The 25,189-nt window shown below is 27.6% G+C and overlaps 3 protein-coding genes across 7 annotated transcripts; 1 reads left to right on the top strand and 2 right to left on the bottom strand.

Annotated features, from left to right (window-relative positions):
* Positions 1 to 2,000: 2,000 nt before the first annotated feature.
* On the bottom strand, positions 2,001 to 8,002 carry LOC130665551 (calcium and integrin-binding protein 1-like). Its single transcript, XM_057465998.1, has 5 exons — positions 7,729 to 8,002; positions 4,776 to 4,810; positions 4,466 to 4,713; positions 4,201 to 4,399; positions 2,001 to 4,117 (listed from the first exon to the last, which is right to left on the bottom strand). Exons 1-5 carry the CDS (start codon positions 7,777 to 7,779, stop codon positions 4,096 to 4,098), a joined length of 555 nt encoding a protein of 184 aa, XP_057321981.1. The 5' UTR covers positions 7,780 to 8,002; the 3' UTR covers positions 2,001 to 4,095.
* A 274-nt stretch (positions 8,003 to 8,276) lies between these two features.
* On the top strand, positions 8,277 to 16,352 carry LOC130665549 (uncharacterized). 2 transcript variants are annotated; one of them, XM_057465997.1, is made up of 4 exons: positions 8,277 to 8,751; positions 10,870 to 11,530; positions 13,033 to 13,354; positions 16,051 to 16,352. In XM_057465997.1, the coding sequence occupies exons 2-3, from the start codon at positions 10,982 to 10,984 to the stop codon at positions 13,348 to 13,350; spliced, it is 867 nt and encodes a 288-aa protein (XP_057321980.1). In that variant the 5' UTR covers positions 8,277 to 8,751; positions 10,870 to 10,981; the 3' UTR covers positions 13,351 to 13,354; positions 16,051 to 16,352. The 2 variants fall into 2 exon arrangements, with proteins under 2 accessions (XP_057321980.1, XP_057321979.1); XM_057465996.1 differs by having other exon boundaries at positions 8,356 to 8,794.
* LOC130665548 ((Lyso)-N-acylphosphatidylethanolamine lipase) lies at positions 12,563 to 25,091 on the bottom strand. Of its 4 annotated transcripts, XR_008989551.1 has the most exons (8): positions 24,645 to 25,079; positions 22,316 to 22,392; positions 21,290 to 21,496; positions 20,832 to 21,161; positions 20,639 to 20,756; positions 20,167 to 20,353; positions 15,968 to 16,297; positions 12,563 to 12,693 (listed from the first exon to the last, which is right to left on the bottom strand). XR_008989551.1 is itself a non-coding variant. In XM_057465994.1 (7 exons), the coding sequence occupies exons 2-7, from the start codon at positions 22,347 to 22,349 to the stop codon at positions 16,022 to 16,024; spliced, it is 1,152 nt and encodes a 383-aa protein (XP_057321977.1). In that variant the 5' UTR covers positions 22,350 to 22,392; positions 24,343 to 24,417; the 3' UTR covers positions 15,322 to 16,021. The 4 variants fall into 4 exon arrangements, 3 of the variants coding, with proteins under 3 accessions (XP_057321977.1, XP_057321976.1, XP_057321978.1); XM_057465994.1 differs by lacking the exons at positions 12,563 to 12,693; positions 24,645 to 25,079 and adding an exon at positions 24,343 to 24,417 and having other exon boundaries at positions 15,322 to 16,297; XM_057465993.1 differs by lacking the exon at positions 12,563 to 12,693 and having other exon boundaries at positions 15,323 to 16,297; positions 24,645 to 25,077.
* Positions 25,092 to 25,189: the final 98 nt, after the last annotated feature.

Genomic DNA, 25,189 nt, shown 5'->3' with positions numbered 1-25,189 from the left:
TACGATTTTTTTGCTTCAGATAAGCCGTTCCCTGGCAGTTTTGAATCACCCTGGGAGTGGAAACACGGTGGAATCACGATGGATCCAGGGTGATTACACGGTGGTTACATGGTGTACCCACCGTGATTTCACGGTGTATTCATCGAGATTCCACGGTATATCCACGGTGATTACGCGGTGTACGTGGAATCACGGTGGGTATACCATGGAATCACGGTGATAAAATGACAAAAACCCACCGTGTAACCGCCGTGGATCCACCGTGTTTCCAGGGCGATTCAAAACCGTCAGGGTTGCTGAAATATCGTGATTGAGCCAACCGACCTTTAAATTATGGCGCTCCGTTAGAGTACACCTTTTGTATGAACATACTTATAAAAATGAATAAAATTTTGTTTTTTTTTATATTATTCAAGACTTTATTTATCATCTCTAACAGTGTTTGTATACTTATCTTTCATAGCGAGCTCGCAAAAAATTCCCAAAAATAGACTAATTTTTTAACCCACGAACTAGACTACATCCTTAAGAAAAAAAAAAAAAATTAGTTTTTTTTTGGCCCAGCCTAATAATAATCCAAATTTTTAAAAAATAATATATCTTCACCTTTGCAAGATTTTTGATTATCGCAATAATCATTTTAACCGGTTCATTAGTTTACAAACTGATAGAAAATTTCCCCTGTAGCATCCTAATAAGGAAAATGTTATGTAAATCTGTATCTTAAGTCTTGAGCAGTTCTGCATCATCAGTCTTGAGGAAGTCTGAGGTAAGATACTCCATGATATCTTAAGTAAATCTATTGTAATATTTGACCGAAATACTTGCGTAAGACGCATTAGGTCAGATTTGCTACAGAATGGCTTAAGATTATCTGCAGGTCGATATTCTTACTTCGTGAGATGTGTTTACAGCATTTGTATAGTAAATTCACTGGTGCTCACGTAATATGGTTGAGTGAATATGTGAATTTTAAATTTTAACATTGGGTATGTTCAGCCGAACTAAGTCCTTTCCAAGTAACACACTTGGATTTTGACATCTACATAAGATAGAAGTTTCGAGGCTGTTTTTTGACTTATCGATAAGGCACCAAAATGTTGATCAGAAATTTATATCACCGAAAAAATATTTGCTTAAAAGACTTGACACAAGTGACGACAAAAAGTAAATTATAAATTATCATCATATAAGTCATCTAAACGATTTTTTAATTGAAATTACTTTTTTAGGACGAAACAAGAACACAGATTTCCGATTACTCCTAGAACCAACATCTGTTTGTCTTATTTATATAAAAAAAAGGTGGCTTTAATTTGTCTTGCCCTTTTAAAAGACATGTTAAAAGTTGTCTCTGTGCTACTTGGGTAGTAGTACAGATTTTGGTTCTAGAAGTCATATGAAATTTGTGTTCTTTTTCCGTCCTAAAAAAGTAATTTCAATTCGAAAATCGTTCAATTTTATTTGTAATTTGTTTTTTGTCGTCAATTGTGTCAAGTCTTTTAAGCAAATATTTTTTCAATGATATAAATTTCTGAACGCTTTGTCAACATTTTGGTACCTCATCGATAAGTTAAAAAACAACTTCGAAATTTCTATCTTATAGATGTCACAAAGCCAAGTGTGTGACTTGGGTTGACAAATTTGTATTAAACTTGCAATAATTTATATGCATTCTAGATTTTTAAAACTTTTTTTAAAAAATTTACCTTCCATTCTAGTTATATGATGGAATTTTTCCAATATCTTTTTAAAAATGTTTTGAAGCTTCTCTCTGTATTTAGTTTTTAATTATGCATTTTAAACGTAGCTCTATTACAATTGTGGTTCTTAATAAAAAAAAAAAAAATAAATAAATATTATTTTATCTTTCGCCATTAATTCTGAATAAAAAAAGTATCATAATGTCAGCTATATTTTGTTTATTTTGTAGGTAAGATATAAATTGTTAAAAAACAAAAAATTCACAAAATTGTTCTAATTTAATTTTTATTAAAACAATAATTGAGAACTGTTCTTACACCAGTAACAATGAAGCTTAATAATAAAGTATATATAAGAGTAGAAAAGATTATATCAGAAGTAGTTTTATATTGTAAATAATCTATCAATACTGTTTTTTTTCTCTTCATAATATGCTTCTAATACAATTTAAGTAGAGTATATGAACTGTAATTATAATTTAACGGGATTATATCAGTGCTCACGGAGAAATTATTGTCGTTTGAAATGCTATGGTGTTATGGTAAAGCTGGACCATATGTTGGCCACCTGCAGAAACTGAAATAACAGGGTGGCCACAAAGAAATGATTTCAAAATTCTCTGATACTTCCCGGTTTTTCAGTAAAGTTTTTCACATCTTTCCCTGATTCAGAAATTTTATTCATATCATTAAGATATTTAAAGTTTTTATTGGATTTTCATTGTCAAACTCGTTGACATTTCCATGATATTTCCAGGTTACATTCAATTCCCTGATAATTGACAACAATTATATCACAAATTACTGTCACTGTTGCAAATTTGACCATGGTAATATTAATTTTTCCATGAACACACCAGACTACATAATAAGAAAAGAGAAATAAATAACGAAGAGGTAGAGATAATAATCAAGAAAAGGCCGGTGAGATATATGAATTGTTTATTTGAGAAACCCCCTAAGTCATGTTTTTTACGAAATTGGGTTTTTTGCATTTTTGGGTTCTTTGGATGTCCCTCCATAGAAATTAATCAAAATATGCATCAAATCAGCGTTAAAAAAAAAATTAAAGGGGTGACAGCAATTTCATTTGATTGAGAAACCCCATAAGTCAATGACTCAAATGAACATGCAGTTTTAGTTTTACAGAAAAAATTTTTTTTTTATTCATTAAAATTCGCGCTTTTTTGGGAAATTAATTTCAAATATTGTTTTATTGTTGACTGTTATACGACTAATTAAAATGTTTAAATTTATTATAGTTTTTTGTAATTTCTGAGTTTCAGAGTTCAAATACATATTTAATACTACAGCTGTTTAGATTTTGAAGTAGATCGCTCAAGTCGTTTCTGAGAAATCACGAAAAAACTAAAAAAAAAAAAAATTTTTTTTTTTTGTAATTCGCCAATATTTTCGAGTCTACTTGATCAAATGATCTGAAATTTTCAGGAAAGTTGATGGCTAATAAGCTCTTTCGATTACCACCTTAACCATCCAAATCGGTTCATTAGTTAAAAAGTTACAAAGAGTTTACACACACACACACACACACACACACACACACACACACACACACACACACACACACACACACACACACACACACACACACACACACACACACACACACACACACACACACACACACACACACACACACACACACATATACATACATACATACATACATACAGACATACAGACATCGCTCTAAAATTTTTAGAATAGCATCTTAGCACCTTCAAACGTCGACATCTGATGAAAACTCGATTTTTGAAAATCGGAGTGAAAACAATAACTTCCCGAATTTTTGAAAATTTATAATTTTCTTAGCGGGAAGTTAAAAAATGTAAAGTATAAAATGTGGAAATGTAAAGATGGATGATATATATTGTAAAGTTTTGTAAAACACAATTTGTAATACAAATAAAATAAATTATTATTATTATTATTATTAGTAATTTTTCCATGTTTTTATTTTAGTTTTCGTCAGGTGGCCACCACGGTCCGGCTTTACTGACACGATAATATTTCAAACAAAAATAATTTCTCCGAGTGCAATTACTATTATATCAATATACAATTACTAAAGAACAATAAAATACACTAAATACTTTACACTTGAGTTGTGCAATCATAGTTATCTATATTGATTTGTCTTTGAATAAAGAAAAGAGTAATTTTAACAATAAAAAGGAGCGATTTCTAAAAAATAAAAAATAAATAACATTGACAGGTTGTCAGTCTTACATTTGTGTATCATGTACAATAATAGTATGTTTTCGAACAAAAAATAACTTAAAATGATCGTGTATTATGAACTATTATCTACAATTTTATGTACAATTATCGATCTTCTATTATACTTAAAGTATATTTATAAGTTTCCATCTTATAGATTGATTCGAAAAGTTCTGAAAAAACAAAAAATTATTATTATAAAAAATAATTTTGCATTGTAGGTGTAAAGTGATTACTGATTATTGATGAAATATACTTTGAAAAATCACTGCTTTTTTCAATGATGTGTTCAAATTCAGCAAAACTTAAAGCGCCATCATCATCAAGATCAGCTTCTTCTAAAAGATATTGCAGTAAGCGCTGCATATCATTTTCGCTAAGTCTTTGTGGGGATGTTAATCTGTCGATTACTTGTCGCAAGTCACCTATTCCTAGCATATCATCTCCATCAAAGTCTTAAATAAAATTTAACAATGACAGTATCAGCGAAACAAAATTATCATGGAATTTATTATACTTACCAAAAATACGAAAGGCGTGCTCTGCTTTGACTGCTTTTGGAGCAGCATCACTAAACACTGACATCATATCTAAAAAATCTTCGAAAGTGCAATCACCATCTTGGCTCGAACTAAAAACTTTGCAAATCCTGTCTCCAAATGGGTTGACTCGTAACTCGGAATATCGTAGAATTTTCGACATGGGAAGTTTAGCATTTCTATTGTGACCAACTTTTTCAGGTGCAAGGGCTTTAAATTTTTGATGTGCACTAAGAAAGGGTTATTTGAATTATTATAAAAATGTTTGGAGACAAGTTGATGTAATACTTACTATAAAACTTCCTTTTTCGTAAAATATGTGAGATCCTAAAACAAAAAAAAATGTTTTTTTAAATAGCCAGTGACGAAATGATCATAAGATTTCTTCGAGTAAATTCTGACATGAGTTGTTCATTTTATTTCTTAAGAACATTTTTAAATTTAATTGAACAAATTTTTTCATATTTAATTCTAATATTTTATACATTTTAATTAGATAAAAAATAATAATTTTTCTAACTTTTTGTTTAGAAAACTAAAAAAAAAGGCCATTCGGCAGCCGAAATGGATGTAGATTTTTCATTATTTAGTTATTTCAACCTTTCAAATGAACATACCGAGAAATCTTGACAACGTACGATAAAAAAATATATTATAGAGAATAATATTATCATTACTATCATATTATTATCATAACGAGCAACTTGCAGTCACTACGTGACTGCCCAAATATTACTACTAAATTTATAAAATATGCAGAAAAAAGGATTTTTTGTCGCAAAAAATTTTAATTTGCACTAAAAAAATTTTATCTAGAAATTTGGCAATAAAAAATAGTTCAAACTATGAAAAGGCACAAATTCAAGTCAAGACCTTTCTAACGATACCAAATTTGATAACATTGACTGATTCTATCATATAGATATGACGGGAACAAAATTTCCCTTATTTTCTTAATAATATAGATTAATATTGCACGACTCATAATGCGAAGCAGTAAAGAGTGCTTTATTATTATTCTTGTTATTGATATATCATATTATTTTTATACTCTCAATTAAACAAAATTGGATATAACTGCTTGAATTAAAATGTTTTGATTTTGAGTGTTACACAGCAATAATACACAGAAAAAAAAGGATTTCTCGGCGCAAAAAATTTTTACTCACGTCAAGAAAATTTTTACTTGTCCTAAGAAATTTTTCGCATTATGAATTGAAAACGAAAATTTTTTTGGGGCGAGAAAAAATTTCTAGTCCGAAGAAAATTTTCGTTTTCATTTCATAATGGAAATTTTTTCTTGTCCCAAAAAATCCTTCTTTTCTGTGTATGAATTCGAAAAGTTTCATGAATTTACTAAAAATTAGGAGAACTTATGCAATAGCTTAATTTAAAAAATTTCAATAAATAAATGATAAAATGATAAAATTTTTGAAAAGGTCCGTCACGAGGACCAATACACTAGTTAGATTTCTATGAAATCTACTAAAAATGCGGTTTCCTCTTGTAATGACTTTCGAATGATACATCATAATCAAATTTTATAAATTGTCGCTTATATAATGAGATTGAATTTATACTATAGGGAAACTCGCCCAATAATTGGATAAACAATATTTTGATCAACTTCTCTGAAAGTATCTTATCAATTCCTTTAAGAAATACCGAATTTCTGATTAATGCTGATTAAAAAACTTTTTGAAAAATTTATCGGATTGTTTAAACTGGGACATTTCATCCATTTACCGGAAATATTATTTTTTTCTCAGTTTTTCCGTTTTTATTTCCCTATTCTACTATTTGTTACAATATTTTTATATTTTTTTTTAATTACTCATGAACTTATACCCATATAACAATCTTTTTCAATTCTTGAGCAAGTCTATTCTCAAGATCGATAGGTGCTAGTGTCTTTTTCTACGTATGTGTCTTGCTGCAGATACTTGTGTCCAGATTTAAATTGCAAGCCTTACACAAGAAATTCCTGCCAGATTATAAGTCAATTCTGGAGGAAGACTATAGTTGACAATAGTTGCGCATGGCTTGCTAAAGACCTGCACAAGGCTCAAAATTGACCTTCAGTCTTGAGCAGATCTTGAGCAATAAGCCATGCGTAAGTACCTACTGTAAGCTATAATGGTGCAAAAAATGCGTCAGACACTGTTTCATTCCATGTGTTCAAGATATCTTTAATATTCTTGCGTACAATACCATAAGCAAGACATACACAAATCTTGACATAGGTTTTTCGCTAAACGATCTTGCGAAAAACACATACATAGAAAAAGACACTAGCTGCTAGGAATCTTGCTCAAGATATTCACTCCAGAATTTTGTTCAAACACGTGATACTAGGGTATGTAAACATAATATTGTAAAATTTATTAAGGGTCGACTTACTCCGTTCCAGCTTTTTTAAAAAATATTTCTTGTTTTTTTAAATATTTTTTGAAAGCGCCGTTATAATTTTTAAAAAATTAAAGTTCTATGGCCAGATGGTAATTCTTGTAATTTTAGATTGATTTAGAATTTAATTTTAATGATAAAATAATAAATCGACCTTCTCATTGTTGCTATGATTCGATGATACTTTTCTTATCAATAGCAATTTTAATGAAATATATCATTTTTTCAACAATAATGATATTTTTATGCGAAAGTCAATTCAACGGAGAACCAATATAAAACTCTTCTAATGATTGCGATAAGTTTCAGTTCTTTATTGATATATGAATCATTGTCTATCAGTAATTATGATTCATGTCTTATCAGCCTCTGTATGTTATTATTATTTTATAATTCAAAAGTTAAATGTCAGCAGCTCTTGTTCCAATGTACTGAGTACTTATAAATAACTGATTCCACGTGTGCAATTGAATTGAATAAAAATAAAAAAAATGATCATTGTAATTTTTTTGTAAATTCGAATTATTATTTTAATTACTCTATGCGCACTTGGAGAATGTATTGTTTGATTTTCTAAATTTTAGTACTTCTATAAAATCCTGATTAAGAGAAATGATTTGCTCCATGTTAAGTGTATATCTATATATTATTCGATTCAAATTGTTTTAAACCATTCCAAATCATTTTTGTTAATTAGGGAATATAATTAAAAATAAAATTTTTGATATTCATATTTTTTTAAAATAATTTAAGGCCATGGGAAAGTAGACGAAATTAAGTCAATCAACACCACATATTTTATTAATGAGTTTTGATATTTAAATTATAATTAAACTTACCTGATAATCTTGTAATTCTTCTTCAGAAAATTGACTTTTACTCGCACCCATGTTTTAGTTCAATTATTATGTAGAGTTAAATAAATACTCAATCTTAAATCTTAGTACCTTAACTACTGTACAGTAACAATATAAAATGAGTTATAGTTTTTTTATTTTCTGAGTATTTATAGAATGTTGTATTTTTTATTGTCATTCTATGACATATGATACGCCCGTTGACAACGAGTTGTTGTCATTAATTTATAAGTGTCCCCACCCCTAGTTTAAATGCTATTGAAATTTTTGTCTCGCGAATGAGCCCGAAACTGATGAGTGTGAATGTAGCAGACATCAGAAAAATTTAAAATTATAAATAAATAGAGCAAATAATTTTTAAAAAATGCACTTATTAATTTTAAAATTTTTTAAATTCGAATTTTTTTAAAATTTAATTTCATTAATTATTTACTCTGTTTATTTATAATTTTAAATTTTTCTGATGTCTGTTACATTCACACTCATCCGAAACTGTAGTATCGAAATATCCCGCAAGATGTCTTATCCGCGCCAAAAATTAAGATTTATTTTCATGTTATAAAAATAATCATTTTAATTTCATGGTGCGGTTTTATATTTTAATCAAATGTTTGATTTCAAAGATATGATAGTGAATATTACAGACGATTTAAGTATTGAATTATAAATAAATTTAAATTGAATAAGATTTTGATTTAATAAAAATCTTCACTCTTCAGTTTTCAATAACCTAAAGTAACATTACCTTAACCTTTAAAATATTTCATAATAAAAAACTGGGAGAGATTTAAATATATTTGTTTTTGTTTTATATTATTTTAATTAAATATTTTGTTTTTTTAATATTTAAAAATATTTATTTAAAGTTGAAAGTATTGTCATTGTTATTAAAAATGCCATTAATATATAGAAATATTACTCGAATGAGTTATTGTGTTAATCGATACATTTGTTCAACTCCTGTAAATAATAATAAGAAAACAAACTTTGCCTTTCGCAGACAAGGTAAATTTATGAATAAAATAATGTATACTGAATTACCAAAAAAGTAAGTTAAATAATATAACATATACTTATCAATTTCAAAAGAAAATTTTAATATTTATGAGTGTGAATGTTACAGGTTGCAGACATAAGACAATTTATAAATTTTAAATAAATTAAAACGAGCAACCCACTGTCACTACGTGACTGCCCGAATATTACTATTCTAAATTTATAAAAAAAGATATAAATTTAACTGTTTATTAAATCTATACTATAAAATTAGCTTTAGAATCTTTTGTTTGTTTTTATTATCATTGAAATTTAATGACAAATCTAATCATTAATTCGCAAACTTATTGATTTCAATAATTGCGAATCATGGAATTCTTGAAAAAAATCGAAACAGTCAAACTTTTTTTTTAGTAATCGTCTAATATATTTTTTTTTCACAGATACCCAATTAAATCTGTTTAATTTTTATTATCATAGAAGACATGGCATAGATTAAATTTTTCTTATTTTCTCTTAATTATATAAACAACAGTTATATATATTCAGCGACAGAATAATTAAAATATTAATTTATTTAAAGAAAATAAACACGATCGTCTTTTTTTCCCGCGTAATTTAAATGTAATTCGAATGACATAGATAAAATTATTTATCTCAATATTGGCAATAAAAAAGATTTTAAACCATGAAAAGGCATAAATTTAAGTGAAGACCTTTCTAACGATACCAAGTTTAATAACATTGAGTTATTCTTTCATATAGATATGGCTGGAATAAAATTTTCCTTATTCTCTTAGTAATATAGACGAGCAACCTGCTGTCACTACGTGGCTGCCCGAATATCTTAAATTAAAAAATTTTAATTTGCACCAAGAAATTTTATGCATTATGAATTAAATCAAAAATTGTCTTGGGGCGAGAAAAGATTTTTTTGGTCAAAAAATAATTCCTTGAACCAAGTAATTTTTTCTAGTTCTAAATAAATTTTTGTTTCCAATTCACAATGCAATAAATTTCTTGGGGTAAGTAAAAATTTTCTTTAGGCGAGTAAAGATTTTCTGTGTCAATGAAACCTTTTTTTTTTTATGCACACTTTTTTGGCTTTGAGAAGCTTTCTAATACCAAAAGAAAGTAAAAATCTGTCATTTTGGAATAAGTAACGCGATATAAATAGTATAGCTATATTTTCAGTGGCATTCAGTCATATTTAGTGACAGAATAATTAAAGTATCAATTTATATAAAGAAAATAAATACAATCGTCTTTTTTCTCGCGTAATTTAAATGTAATTCGAATGATATAGATAAATCTATTTATCTCAATACTTGGCAATTAAAAAGAGTTTAAAGTATGAAAAGGCACAAATTCAAGTCAAGACCTATCTAATGATACTAATTTCAATAACATTAACGAACTCTATCATATAGATATGGTGGGAACAAAATTTTCCTTATTCTCTTAATAATATAGATAGTGATATTGAAAAAAATGCGCGTATTGTTTTTTCGTTGATCTAAATACGTATCGCACGACTCTTAATGCGAAGCATTAGAGTGTGCTTTACGATCGAAAAATTCAGTTTGCCTCTTTTTTTAAATTTTTATCATATTTACATTTTATTTATTTATTCCGAAATTTAAAAATTGCCACTTATCAGTTACATTCACACTCATAAATATTTAAGTTCATCATCATGCCACCCGTCCTGGATTTTCCAGATATATCCACCTTTTTTCGGTGTCCAGGTTTTTTAACGATCAGCTTTTAAATACGAAATCATAAAAAAATTTTTTAACAGCTGAACTTTTCTATTAACATGAATCGATTTTTAATTCACTCATTTAATTAACCAAAAGTTACTCATAATTATTAAAAATTAATTGATTTTAATAAAAACGAAAAATGTCCTTCGTTTCCATAAAAAAGTGTAATTTATTTTAATAATAATTAGAAAGAAATTTATACAAATTTATCCATTTTACTACGATTAGTAACATTTTCACTAGTCCGAGTTTTTAAAAAAATTTTCCGGGTTTTTGATCTTTCATGTCCGGCGTTGAAAAAAAGATTGGGGTTGTTAACTCAAGTTATATAAAATTTTATTAATTATTTATAAACTTTTAGGAAATGGTATCCCGATCGAGACGAAAAAATTTCTCCGTCACTTCCATCTACTCCTCAAAAACTAGTAAGCCCACATGTAACTCGTAGAGTTACAGTATTGAACAAACTTTTTATGAAATACGTAACAGACATAATGACAACTGGTGAAGTAGCAGCTGATGTAGTAGGACTTGGAATTGAAATTTCTCGAGTCAAGCTATCCAATGATTTCAAACTAGTAAGAGTGATGTGGTTTTCTTCCAATACCAAAAATTTAGATCACATCTCTGATATACTTCATCAAACTGCCTTTAAATTACGACATGAATTGTCTCAATTGAAAATTATTGGTGTCGTTCCTCCAATAATATTTGTAAAAGATAAACAATCGGCAAGTTTAGCTAATCTTGAAAAAACATTTGAAACTGCCGATTATGGAGAAGATTATGTACCAACTGTGCGTATACCTCCTAAACCTGAGCTGTGTTTGTTTACAAGATTACCTCAGGAGGTTCGCGATCAAATTAAATTAAATGATTCTTCTAATATTATAACTGTTGAAGATGATAATGATAATATTGATGAAACTGATGAAATTGATGATGGAGAAATATACAATGTAAAATTACCACCTATGAGACAAGATGTATTAGGTTTAAATCGAGAATTGATAATGACCCAAGTAAGTATTTGAAATTCAATTTTTTCTATTAAAAAAAAAAAAAAAAAAAAAAAAAAACTGGTGAATTCTAAAAATGTGAATGTTTCAAAAGACTCTTTTAGACGAATTTTTATCAATTCAAATTACACCTTTGTTCATTGTTTGTAAAAAAAAGTATGCGCTGAAATTTAATATGAACGTGTTTTGATACTGAAGTTAGCTGACGTCTAATAATTTTTTGATTTTTTTTAAAACGCTAAAGTCTGAAACAAAATATTGTAGAAAATTGCACTAATAGTTTTTTTTTAATTTTCTACACGTGCATATTTTTATTTTTTGCAATTGATTTGTTGAAAATAAAATCCTAAAATTGTTAATTATCTGTTAACTTCAGGGTCATAACGTGATATGTATTTTAAAAGTGAAGAAAACTTTTTTTATTTGTAATGTTTAAAGATGTTGGAGTGTCAGAGTGACTTATGTGAATTATGAGATATTAATAATGTCAATTATCAGATATTAATACACAATATTCATCAATGCGAGTAGAGTTGGTATGTAAAATTTGAGATTGATTTGAGACTCACTATAAGTCTCTGAAACATGACCCTGAAGTTTGCAGACAATTAACAGTTTTTAAACTTTTTTTTTTTTCTACAAAATCAATTACAAAAAAAAAAAAAAAAAAAAAAAAAAAAAATACACATGTAGAGAATTTTAAAAACTATAAGTGCAATTTTTATAAATATTATTTTTCTTATAATTTATCGTTTTGAGAAAAATCCAAAAGTTATTAGACGTCGGCTAACTTCAGTATCATCTCTGAAACAGGTTTTCTAGTCGATTTCAAATTTCGCATACTGACTCTATTCATTTAAATGAAAATTATATATTAATATCTAATAGTTGACACTATGTTTCTCTAACGTCGTAACTTCCTTAAAAAAACATGTTTTTGGCGCGAATAAATATTTCAAACGATTTATTTCCTGTGTTAAATTAAAATTAAAGTATAGGTTTAAAGATGTTTAGTAGGGTGGTTTTTTTTATTAAAGTCATATTTGAATTTGAACGTCATTATCTAAGGGTGGCGTCTCACGTTGATAGAAAAGCGGAGGTGAAACGGAATCTTCCACACAAAAGATGTACTCCGCTTCCGATCATCAGGCACATGGGAAGCCAGTCTAAAAAAACAAACATTCAGATTAACTCATGAGTGAATTATAAAATAGTAAATCTGGCTTATCATTTCGAATTTTTTTCCAATAGTTTTGATCATTTTATCATTAAATCATTGAAAATTTATAAAATATATTTTGGCATGACAGAAAGTATCTTTTATTAATTAATAAATAATTAAAAGTAAAGATCTTAAAAAAGTTTTTGTTTATGTTCGATTTAAATTCCATAGCTATGCCATCATCTTGAACAATATTGTTAGATAAATTGTAATTGAAGTAGTAAAGAATTTTATTCTATTGAATCTTAATTGTGGGTAATATTTTTTTTCTTTATATGTTTAGATAAAACAATCGCTTTATAAAAGTAAAGAAGCATTGCAAAATAGGCTAGACAATGTATCAATTGAAACATCTCAAACATTAAAAACGTTTGATCCGTCAAGTATCAATGCACTACGAACAGAAGAAGAAAATCAAGCCTTCGATGATTTCTTATTAAAAAGACAAATTGAAGCAAAACGTCAAAGAAAATACGAAATGCAAAATTTTTACGAAGACAATTTGGATATTCAAGAGAAAGTTGAAGACGAGCTAGATGATTATGATGAAGAATTTGATTTTGATCAATTTAATGACATTAATGAAAGAGATCTAAAGTAATTATGTAAGTGTTTACTTTTTAAGTTATAATATTATATACATATATATTAGTGGTCCAAAAAAAAAAGTCTCTTGGCTATCAACCAAAAGCTTCTCTAAGGTATATAAAACATTTCCTCTAAAGCACAGCTTTATATCTCAATTCTCCACGAAGCTCAATAAAGTTGTATTTTGCCGTTTACATAAAACGTAACAAAATTTTTTTTACGTTTTCATCCGGTAAAACTACAGAAAATTTCTTTTTCTGTATTTTCCATCAATCATTCTTATAGGAAATTTAATTCTCTACAAAAAAGTATTGAAATAGTTTTTTCGTAATCCTAACGGTTAAAAAGTTATTGAGCTTTAAGTACTCGTTACTAAGTAAATTTGAAGGAAGATAGTTTTAGAGCAACTCTTTAATGGAATTGACACCATTACTAGATAGTTGATTTAATTTTTATAGATTTGAAATAATTTTCAACTTTTTGAAAACTTTTTTGGTGACTACATGTATTTATTTCGAAATTAATCAAACTTTGGATATTTTTTCCGATGATCAGCAACTATTTGTAACAGATATTGTTTCTATTCTTCATCTTTTGTCCCAAACTCATAATATTTTTCAATTAAAGCTAGTACTTGCGGATGGATACTGAATTTAATTTTCTTCATATCTGATTAAAATTTCTTTTGTTGCGAATACTTAAAGCTCAATAACTTCTTACCCGTTAGGATTACGAAAAAACTAATTCAATACTTTTTTTGTAGAGAATTGAATTTCCTATAAGAATAATTAATGGAAAATTCAGAGAAAAATTATTTTCGTAGTTTTACCGAATGAAAACGTAAAAAAAATTTTTTCACGTTATTTAAATGGGAAAATATAAATTTATTGAGCTTCTTGAAGAATTGAGATATCAAGCTGCGCTTCGGAGGGAATTTTTTGTTATAGTTAAGAAAAGCTTTTGAGACAATAGCACTTGAAAAAAAAAAAAAAAACGTTTTTTTTTGGACCACTCTAATATATATATTCATACATTAAATTGCAATTTTGCAACAGTATTCCTCTGATTTATGGTTCTCAATTTAAATTTTAAGAGGCTGATCAGAATTTTATAAAATTTATTATTTAATATATAAAAATTAGTTTTTGTCGTTCATTGTTATAATTCACAAAGAATTTCTTGCAGCCTTATTCATCATACATATCTACAAAGCATTGCATTCTTTACAAAAATCTGTCATGATATATTCGCTATTGCATTTAATAATTTGAAAAATAGGGCCCGAAGTGATTTTCGATTTTTATTTGTTTTTTTCTTCATTATAAAGAAAAAAACAAATTATATTTGACGACTCAGGATACTCAGGATACATATCGGAAATAAAATTAAAAATTAACTCATAACAGATACACTGGGTTAAAATCAGCCTGGTCCTTTTATCAAATGTGCGCCATTTCGGGACGTATATTCTTGAGAAAATTTTCTATCGATTGAAAACAAAAAATTAATTGAATTTGATCAATTCGACCACGAAATTTATACTTTGAAAGCGTTGTCGGGTATAAACTATCCGTGTGTGTATTTTACACAACTTTTTTATGTGTGTCTCTTAAGGGTTAAGACGGGTATATTTGAATAGATAACTTCGCAGCTCTACATGCTAAAGATGGAGTGTAACTATGTTATTGTATCTGACTTGGACTAGAAGCTGCGCTAAAACAAACAGAATTCAATTCCTTAATCAAGTCAATGTGAAATTAAATCAGTAAAGCTATTTCTTAACTAAACAAATTTTTTTAGACATTATAAAACATATCTTTATTTATTACCACGTATTATTAATTTGTTGAATTGATATAAATAAAAAGCAATTATGATATATTTATACTTAGTAATTTTATCACATTTTCCAAAATATTTGGCTACAAGCGTTATTATTCGAAAATGAATTTTTAAAATTAAGAAAAAATTATTATAAAAACTAGAAATTAAATATTTTGTATTTTTGTTTGGTTTCATTCATTTTTTTAAAATTTTTATTTCTCAAGAAAAAAATTTCTTAATTTATAAAAAAAACATAACAGAAATAAATAACAGCTTACGGTTACTAAAATATACGATTAAATTCATTTGTTAAATAATCTAAATTAATGACAAAGAAAAAAAAAAGAGAAGACTTTATACACTGTGTAAAATCGGGAGTGAATTTGATACTTATTTCAATCCGAATTCACTCCGCTTCTCGGAAATCAGGAATTTAAAAAAAATTACTTCACTTAAGAAATGAATAGGGAGTTTTTTTCCACGGAGTGATTTTAGAGTAATGTGTATTTTATTTCAATCTGCATCTACTTTGATCCAGAGTTTAATATTAAAATAAACTCCTCCGGAGTGAATTTCGTTGTTCCGAAATTCCATTGAGTCCTATAAATATTAACTTGCGTTTAATTTTTAAACAGTACTTATAAAAATTGATTCGTCAACACATAACTTTCATTCCATTCATTATTTAATAAAATTAATTACGTTGTATGTCTCACAATAATGTTGACATTTAATTTTTGTTAGGAAATAAAATAAAACAATGACACACAATTAACACAAAATAATTATTCCCCTCAAAATCTCACCACGTTTATTATTAATTGATTTAAATAATTTTATTCTATTAAAAATTTTTCAAATCAAGTTGATTTCGATTGCAATGTCTTAGGTTCCAGATTAGTTGGCGTTTCATTGGGGAATGTTTCTTCCTGACTATCATCTTCGTTTTCGGATTTTGAATCTGTTGAGTCAATTGGTAATGGAGGAAGTTTACGAGGTATAATTCTGGAAGTTTGTTTGACGTGTTTTGAAGTGAGTTTTGGAAAACTATCACTCAAAGCACAAGCTTCAAGAACATGTTTGTTAAAAATTTCACTTTTATCGGCATAAACGTGATGACCAGCTCCCGATATGACCTGTAAATAAACACTTTATTTAGTTTTTAAATAAAATTATTGTAACATTTAACAAGATTTAAATTTATTGCTAAGAAAATTTGTGTATATTTAAAGTTATTTGGACAGTACTGTGTAATCAAAGTAATGTTTACACTTTAAGGTAAAAGACCCAGTTATTGACCCTGACCCAGTTTCTGACCTTTTCAACTTTTTTCTTACTTACTTAAAAAACTATAACTTTAAAAAGAAAATCAATTTTTTCTTAATTTATTCCGGGCCTAATTTATGGCAATTTAAAAAACATAGAAAACATTAACTGAATAAAAACAAATATTTTAGCCATAAGCGACTGAGGAAGCCATTTTTTAAGTAGAGTCTAAACAGTTAACGTTAGGAGGTACGACGATTGAATTTGTGCACTAATTATCATTTAAGTAAAAAAATTTAACTAAAAATAGATGGATAGATCGATATTTAATTAAAATTTATTTTAATACATTTATAAAACATATTAAAATGAGTTTTGTTGTTAAAATTTGGAGGTCAATAACTAGGCTCAATTTTAAAGGTATGGTGGAGTTGTTGACCTTAAAATTATAACCCTGTGGAAAAGGTCTTATAAAATCTCATAAAAAAAATTGGCTATGAGAAAACGATCAGTATTTGTCCACGAAAAATCTCAAAAATTCTTATACAATTATTTTCTCATACATGGTGCATCAAAAAAAAAATTTTCTTAAAATTCTCATATAAATCATCAGAATCTATAAGAAACAGAAGCTGTAATATTGTGATTATAAGTATTTATAAGTTTTCGAAAAATGTAAAGTTTACAATTGAGTAGATTTTGGAAATGAATAAGATTGTATGAGACGATTTCTGAAGTAATCACACAAGATTTGATACTGATTAATCAATGTGATTACAGTAATTTTCCATATAGTAACGAAAAAATTTATGAGATTGATTAAGGTTTATATGCTTACTTATTGAATTTTTTAGCATGAATTCAAAAAGTATTTGTTATGTATACTCAAGAATATTTTTATGAGTATTTATGCCGAAAATCCTTAGCAATCTATTCACGAAAAATCTATGAAATTGAGTCAGTTTATTTATTCATCAAAAATTACTCAAGTAATATTAAATATTAAAGTCATGATGTATTATGGGATATACTATAAGGTACTTGTTGTTCTGTCAAATGACAGAGGATTACTCGAATAAAATCGTATTGAAATTTGGAATATAACACTTCTGAAATAAATGTCTTACCAGGGACACTACATGTCGTAGGCGCGATCTCGTGGCGAGCACCGAACTACTCCTGCTGCTTCTGCCTAGCACCGGTGACTTTCCCCTTCTCCATATCGATCTTTTCTCCCAAAAAATTTTTTCTCTTAGCTTAAGCAACTTTTGTTATTTTGGTCGGAGAATACAAAAATACTTGCGGAAAAAGAATAGTACTTGTTCCGAGAAATTTTATTCTGTTTAACCAAAAAAATGCAATATTGCTACAAAAAAATAATGTATCTTGCACCAAAAAAAAAAATGGGGCAAGATACATTACTGGGTTTGTAAAAAATCACATAAAAACTTATATTTTCACTCATCTCCGAACAGTTAAAATATTCAAAGTACAAGAAAAAGTGATAATATTAGTATTTCTGATGTAAATTCTTGTAAAAAAAAATGAAGTTAAGCAATTATTTTTAAATGAATCTGATAAAATTAATATTTGATGTGAATGGAAATTATTTATAAAATCTCATAAGTACTCCATAATATTTTATAAGTAATAGCCTTCTAAATAAAACTTACAAAAACTCATAAATCACATAGCTTTTAAATTGAAATTAAATCTTTCAAGTTTTTACAAGTTAATTCGATTATAGATTTTCTTACTAATTCTCATAAAATTTTTATGAGAAAAAGGTCTGCATTTGTCCATGTGATTCCTGATTCAGTCTCATAAAATTTCGAAGAAATACATGTTAAATATTTTCTCATAAAATATGACAAATATTTTATGATATTCAATAAGATATTATCTCCTAGGATAACTCTTACTAAAACTTATAGATTCTGAAAATTTCGTATGAAAAAATAATCTTATTGAGATTTTGTAAGTCTTATAACATCGGAATTCGCCTGATCAATTCTTATTGAAAATACATTAGAATAAACTGTAAGAATCTTATATAAGTGAAAGTACTTATTCAATCTCATAATCGTTGGCGGAATTCGAGTCATAAAATCTCATAAATTAAAAAATCTTACTCATTCTTTTAAAAATCTAGTACGGAAATCATGATAGAAAAACATCAAAAGCTTTGACTCATAGATTCTCATAAAAATTCATATGAGAATTTTTTTAAATCTCATAGATATTTTCGAAGCTCATAGATTCTCATAAAAAATATTCAATATCTTATCAGAATTTATGAGAGCTTTTCCACAGGGAACTTACTGCGAGCGAGGTTATTTGTTTAATTACATGTCTATAAAATGTAACAGTAGAAATATTTCTAATTTTTTTGAATTATTTTCTACTATTATTTATAATACAGTGATAAATCAACATTTAATATTAATTTTTTAAAGAAAAAGATCATAATTAGATCTTGAAAGTACATATTCTTGGAGTGATAAAATTATTGTAAAAATAATGTCAATTTCGATAGTATTTAAATTGTTATGACTCTTTTAATTGAATAATATTTTTATTATGACAAAGTTAATTTTTTTATTGTTTTTTTTATTCAAGAGTTTAAAAAAAAAAACAACGAGCTACGATAAAAAATAATGAGAACAGGCGCTAGCTAAAGTGACTTTAATTATTTAAATTTTTATATATATTAAAAAATTATGTTTTGTTATAATAAATATTTAATTTATTTATCTAAATAATAGTTTTAGTTTATTGAAACTTGGTAAATACTTCATAACCTAATAATAGTTTGTGTAATTTGAGGGTCAGAATGTCAGAAACTAGGCCACTGTGAGGGTTAGAAACTGCGACCTGAAAAATTCTGAGGGTCAGAAACTAAGTCTCTGAATGTCAATTTTTAAAACGTCAATTTAAATTATTAATTCAATTCATATAATTATTTTACGCGCATGACTTTATTCGACAAATCATAAACTAGTCGATAGAATTATTATTTTTCTCATTAAATTAAATCTTACATTAATTTTTATAGTATAACCCCAAACGGCACTCTAAAAAGGTCAGAAACTGGGCCCCTTACCTTATGCGTTAAAAAAAAATGAACTTTTCAATTATTTATTTCCAAGCAAAATGTAAAACAGTTAACTAAAACTTTACATTTTCTTTTTTAAGGCCATTCTCGGACAGTGCCCCCACTTTTTAAAAATTTTCAATGACTTTTAATTGTCATAAGCGTATCAAAATTTTATAAATTGATTAAATAAAAATTAAAACCTTGATTGAAAAAAAGACAACGTAGTAGTAATTTCGCCGAGGTATAGATTTTAAAAAAATTATTTACAATTGACATCAATTGGGAGTTAAACGAAATTTGTTAAATAAATTTCAGTAAAATCTTTATATCAATTTTATAATTCGAATTTTCAAATTTTGTAGGCTGAAATTTACTCAACAAATTTTTTTAAACTCTTAATTGATAACAGCTGTAAGTATAATTTTTTGTAAATTCTATATCTCGGTGAAATTGTAACTGTATTGTCCTTTTTTAAATTAATGCTTTAATTTTTTTTCAAATTAATTAATAAAATTTTAATACGTTTATGACAGTTGGAAATCGTTGCATATTTTTTTTAAAAGTGGAAGGGAGGGGGAGGGGCACCTTCTGAGAATGCCCTAAAATAGTTAGATAACTTGGTCGTTAATTATGATTTTTTACCTGAATATTAACATAAGAATTTGCTCGTTTTTGCTTAATTGCTTCTCCTGCAGAGTTATCGACCCACGACCGACTGCCGTAAATCATTGTAATTGGTACTTCATCATCTATCTGATCGATTCGATTAATCATGGGATTTTTTGCCCAGCCAAAACCTTCCATCATGGCATGAAACGCACTTTCTCCACTTTAAGTCATAAATTTAATTTAATTAAATAAATAAATTTTGAATTTTCCTACACTGTAACAAATCGGGAGTGACTTCGGAGTGATTACGGATTTTATTTAAATCCGCATTCACTCTGATTCGGATTTTTAATATTAAAATAAATTCCCCTTCGGAGTAAATTTCACTTCGAAGGGATTAAATAAATAAACAGTCATCCGGTCCGCATTCACTCCGGATTTAATCTGCATTATCTCCACAAATTTTTTACAGTGTATATTCGATTTTGAATCAAAATTAGCTTACGAGGGTGTTTGCGTATTACATTGATGGAGATACTGGAAAATTATATTCGCGTCATCTTTAAGAACTGGTACATATTTCTTTACAATATCCGGTCGCGTAGTTTCTATAAGCCACTGACCTTTAATTTCAGTGAAAAAATTTATTAAATATTAATAATGATAAAAAGATAATAAATAAAATTACAAATTTTCACCAAAAGGACCAGCAACCCGTACTGCCCAAAGAGGATTAAGTGGTTGTACCATAAACGCAATAGCTTTCACCCACAAAGGTATATTATATCTCGTATTTGCATCTGCTGGTTTTTCTGGGAATCCCCAGGGATCGGCAAGAATAAGGTGCTGTACTCGATTGGGGTATTGTATTGCGTATGAGGCCGCAAGAAAACCTCCCATAGAATGTCCTAATAAAACAAATTTGTCTAACTCCATTTCTCTTCTCCATTCTTCAACGGAACGTACAAGCTGAGCTTCAGATTTTTGAGCATCGTTACTAAAATTTGGTCTGCTACTTCTGCCGAATCCTAGAATTCAAGATTAAAAATTCTTTGTTTATTTATACAATTAAAAGATTAAAAAAACATTCGTTTTTATCATAATTTTTATATGTTTAAGTGGTTGCAAGCATCGTAGATAGTAATTGTAAATGTACCTAAGAGATCTATTGCATAAACTGGTCTTTCTTGAGACAGACTATCAAGATTAAGGCACCATAATGCTACTCCAGCTCCTAATCCATGGAGAAGTACAATAGGTGTTTTAGGAGATTTTTCATTCAATGAAATCGTCCAAATTTTATCTGATGTACCAACACAAGCTCCTATATCGACGTACAATCCCCGATAAGCACTTTTTAAATCTGAAAAATTGATTAGATTTAAGATAATTAATTTGTAACATTCATGACAAAAAGTATAGTCCAAAAGTACGTGCAAAAAGTTGAGTCATTGAACAAATTATTTAAAAAATTTTGATCCTAAAAATATATTTGTCTTTGAAAGTTTACTTGATTGAATATTATATAAATGTCAGCGTGCGAATTATGACGATTTACAGGATTGTCGACTGATAATAACTGTACCTCAACTAAATGTTAACAATATTACAAAAAATAAAGTTTAAAAATCTATAACTTCTAAAGAAATCGATAAAAAAAAATGTATTTAATCTAGAAAAATTTTTTTACATAAGATACTTTTTTTACGACTTGAAAACTATTTAGCCGATTAATCCTAAAATCGAATAAACTTAAAACCTTAACAAATCACATTGATTGCCACAAGAATCATTTTAATCGGTATTAACCGATAAATTATTATTAACCCGCCAGCACTCCCGTGATTTTTAATGTCTCGCTTGCGCGACAGCGACATCCTATAAGTTGAATAGTGTCCTGTGAGCAAAATGCTTATAACGGGGGTGTTGACGGGTTAATATTATTATTGGATAAATCATCCGCGAGAAAGTGTGCAAATTTTTGAAAAGTAACTATTTTTTTTTAACATTTTTTTCGAATTATTCATAACGAAATGATTTACTAACTTAATAATTAAATATATTGTGTTGTACTTATTTTGTCTTAAAATCTCACTGCAATATATATATATGGTATAAGCTTGCATTCTCGTTATACAATTCACTGTAAATTTTAGTGTCATATTAAATCTAATTTACTTACGTGAAAGTATTTTCTTTTCAGCTGCTCTCAGCATTGCTGTAGAATTTCCTGACCAGCTGAACCAATTCCAGATCCAACTAAAAATACGTTTATGATAATCATAAATATCAATAAAATAATTTAAAATGAAGTAAAAAGTGTGATTAATTCATGGTTCTTTCAGTAAGCTCAGAACAAAACTGATAGAACAATAAGATTCACTTATAACTATAGTTGGATCAGTATGTTACAGTTTTATTTTGAATAAACGGTTTTTAATTTATGACAACTCTAGAGACGATTAACTGCAAGGATATGCCAGAGTTAATATGGAAGGAAAAAGAATCCGAGCAAATAGTAGAACGACTAAAACAAGTTCTGATACACCTCAGCAATGGACAGGAGCTTCAGAAAAACGAGAAATAAGGAAGTCATATTATAGTCAGATAAACTAATTCGTCATAACGACCAACCAATGTGAGTTATTCTGGAATTAAAGAACTGAAACTTAGATGAAGGAAACTTGGTTCAGGCTCAGACGTGAAAATATTGGAAAACACAAGAAAAATGGATACAGCAATAGGATGATGAATTCATGGTGGATTTCTGGAAAACCTGGAAATGTTAGAGAATTATAAATATGCTGGAAAAATCAAGGAAAAGTTAGGGAATTTCGTCACAAAGCTAAAAAAATTTTTGCTTTCTTTTTTTTTTTTCTGAAAAAATCTGATAAATTTTTTTTTCTGTCAAAACTGTTCGAAAAGTTGCGCGGCGCGAATGCGATTGCAATACCGTCTTGAAAAAAAATGAGTAGAAATTGATTCCAATAGCGATAAAATGAAGCAGTTAGAATTAAAAAGGCTGTTAAAAAAAAGTCCTAGTAGAAACCAATCGTCAGCATCTTTAAGTTATTAACATGCATATTGACAAGTTAAAAAACCAAAAACATTAAAAGTATACATAAATATTGAACTAATAAGTTTCATTACATTTATTATTATTTTATTAATATTCTATAAAACGTTCTTATCTATGAAATTTATTTTAGCGAAAATAAAACATTTATTTATATTTTATTACAGAGTAAGTTATATAAAAACAGATTTAAAATAAAAAATGAAAAATTATTCATTTAATAAATAAAAAAAACCTATGACAATAATTGATTATTTATTGCACTGACTTATACTATTTTATTTTTAATTAAATAAATGTTTTTAATGATTTAATATTACTACATATGGTCAGGGAATTTTTTAATTATTTGACTGGAATACTTGGAAAAGTCCGGGAATTTCAATTTCAAAAATCTGTGGTCATCATGGAATTGTGAACTCTGTTATGGAGAACCAGAAACCATGGGTCATTTGCTAGTATATCAGGAAGCACATAGACTGTGTAATGACAAAATCAACACGGTACCAAAAGAAATAATCGGCGGAAAGTTTGAAGCTAATCTCGATCTCTGCTGCAGACAGCTCCTACGAAACCCCCCTGTGAAAGGATCTCCATACTGCTTAATAAGGAAAATAGAGGAAAATGTAAGAAAAACAAGGGCGAGTGAAGGAGTAACGACAGTGCAAAAAAATAATAAGGATAAGGGCTGCGAAGTGTTAAGAAATACTTATATTATATTTATAGTAATATATGATGGTTAAGTATGATAGATAAATCTCAAATAAAAGTACTAAACAGTATTATAAGCTAAGGAATAATATATGAAAGTTAACTTAAAATTAACACACTACGTAATAAAGTTTGATAAAGCAAATTGCACATCTTTATTAAGAAAATAATAATAATAAAAAAAGGAAAACGTATCAGCACATAATTAAAAAATTGTTTAGTGAGAAAAACAAAGGCTTTGCATCTACGATATCATTGTTGTAATTTAAAATCATCTAAAGCTCTGAATAGCTTTGTGTCATATCAAGAACTATGAAATTTTTTTTGACATTTAATCTTGTTATTTAATCTTAAGATGATAAAAAAAAACGAACGCAATTGAATCTATTACTAGAATAAATTTGCATAAATATATTACTTACAATTATTTACTGAGTATTAAAAAAAAAAGATGATATAAAGTAAGTAGTCTAAAAAAAAAATGACTGTTATTTAAATTACGTCAAATGGTGCAACATTTCCTTGTTATACGTCAACTGGTAAACTCAAAAATAGTAACATTGAAAAAGAGAAGGAATTAAAGTGCATTGAATATTATAATCCAATGAGAACAATATAATTGATGTAATAAATATACAAAATAATTAAACCAATTTACAAAATATAAAATAAAATTAATGAATACCATTAATATTAAATTATAAAAATTAAAAATACAACTGACCTTCGAGGATTAGCTTCTATTAATTCATTGTCTGCCATTGGTTCAGATAATGGTAAACATATATTATAGTAATTATATTTTCACTTATTGTTAAATACATAAACTCAATTATGCACAATAAAATGTTTTATAACTGATACGCTATACATCATAACATACTGTCTTATCTATTTTCTAAATACAGACACAGACTGGTAATCGACTCCAATCGACTTTGTGACAAGTCCATTCATTTCAATGACGAAGTCAATACAATGAGTGAGACTGTATGATAGGAGAAATGGGAGAATCAGCTGATTTAAATATATAGTATAACCATACGAGAAAAATGACAAGTGGCGTTATTCTGTTTTTGTCTGTTTACACTCGTATCAACATTTATATTTTAAATACAAAACTAATAATTAATTAGTGAGTCAATTGATCTAAATAAATATAAATAATTTTTGCACACTTCCAGCCTTTAGCGTGTAAACGTCAAGTGCGCTCTATTGTCAAAAAGCCGACACGGCTCAATGCATTCACATTTAAATTCTCGGTCAGTG

The sequence above is a fragment of the Microplitis mediator genome, chromosome 3 (assembly GCF_029852145.1).
Source record: "Microplitis mediator isolate UGA2020A chromosome 3, iyMicMedi2.1, whole genome shotgun sequence".
Lineage (NCBI taxonomy): Eukaryota > Metazoa > Arthropoda > Insecta > Hymenoptera > Braconidae > Microplitis > Microplitis mediator.
This window is presented reverse-complemented; position numbering and strand designations above follow the sequence as displayed.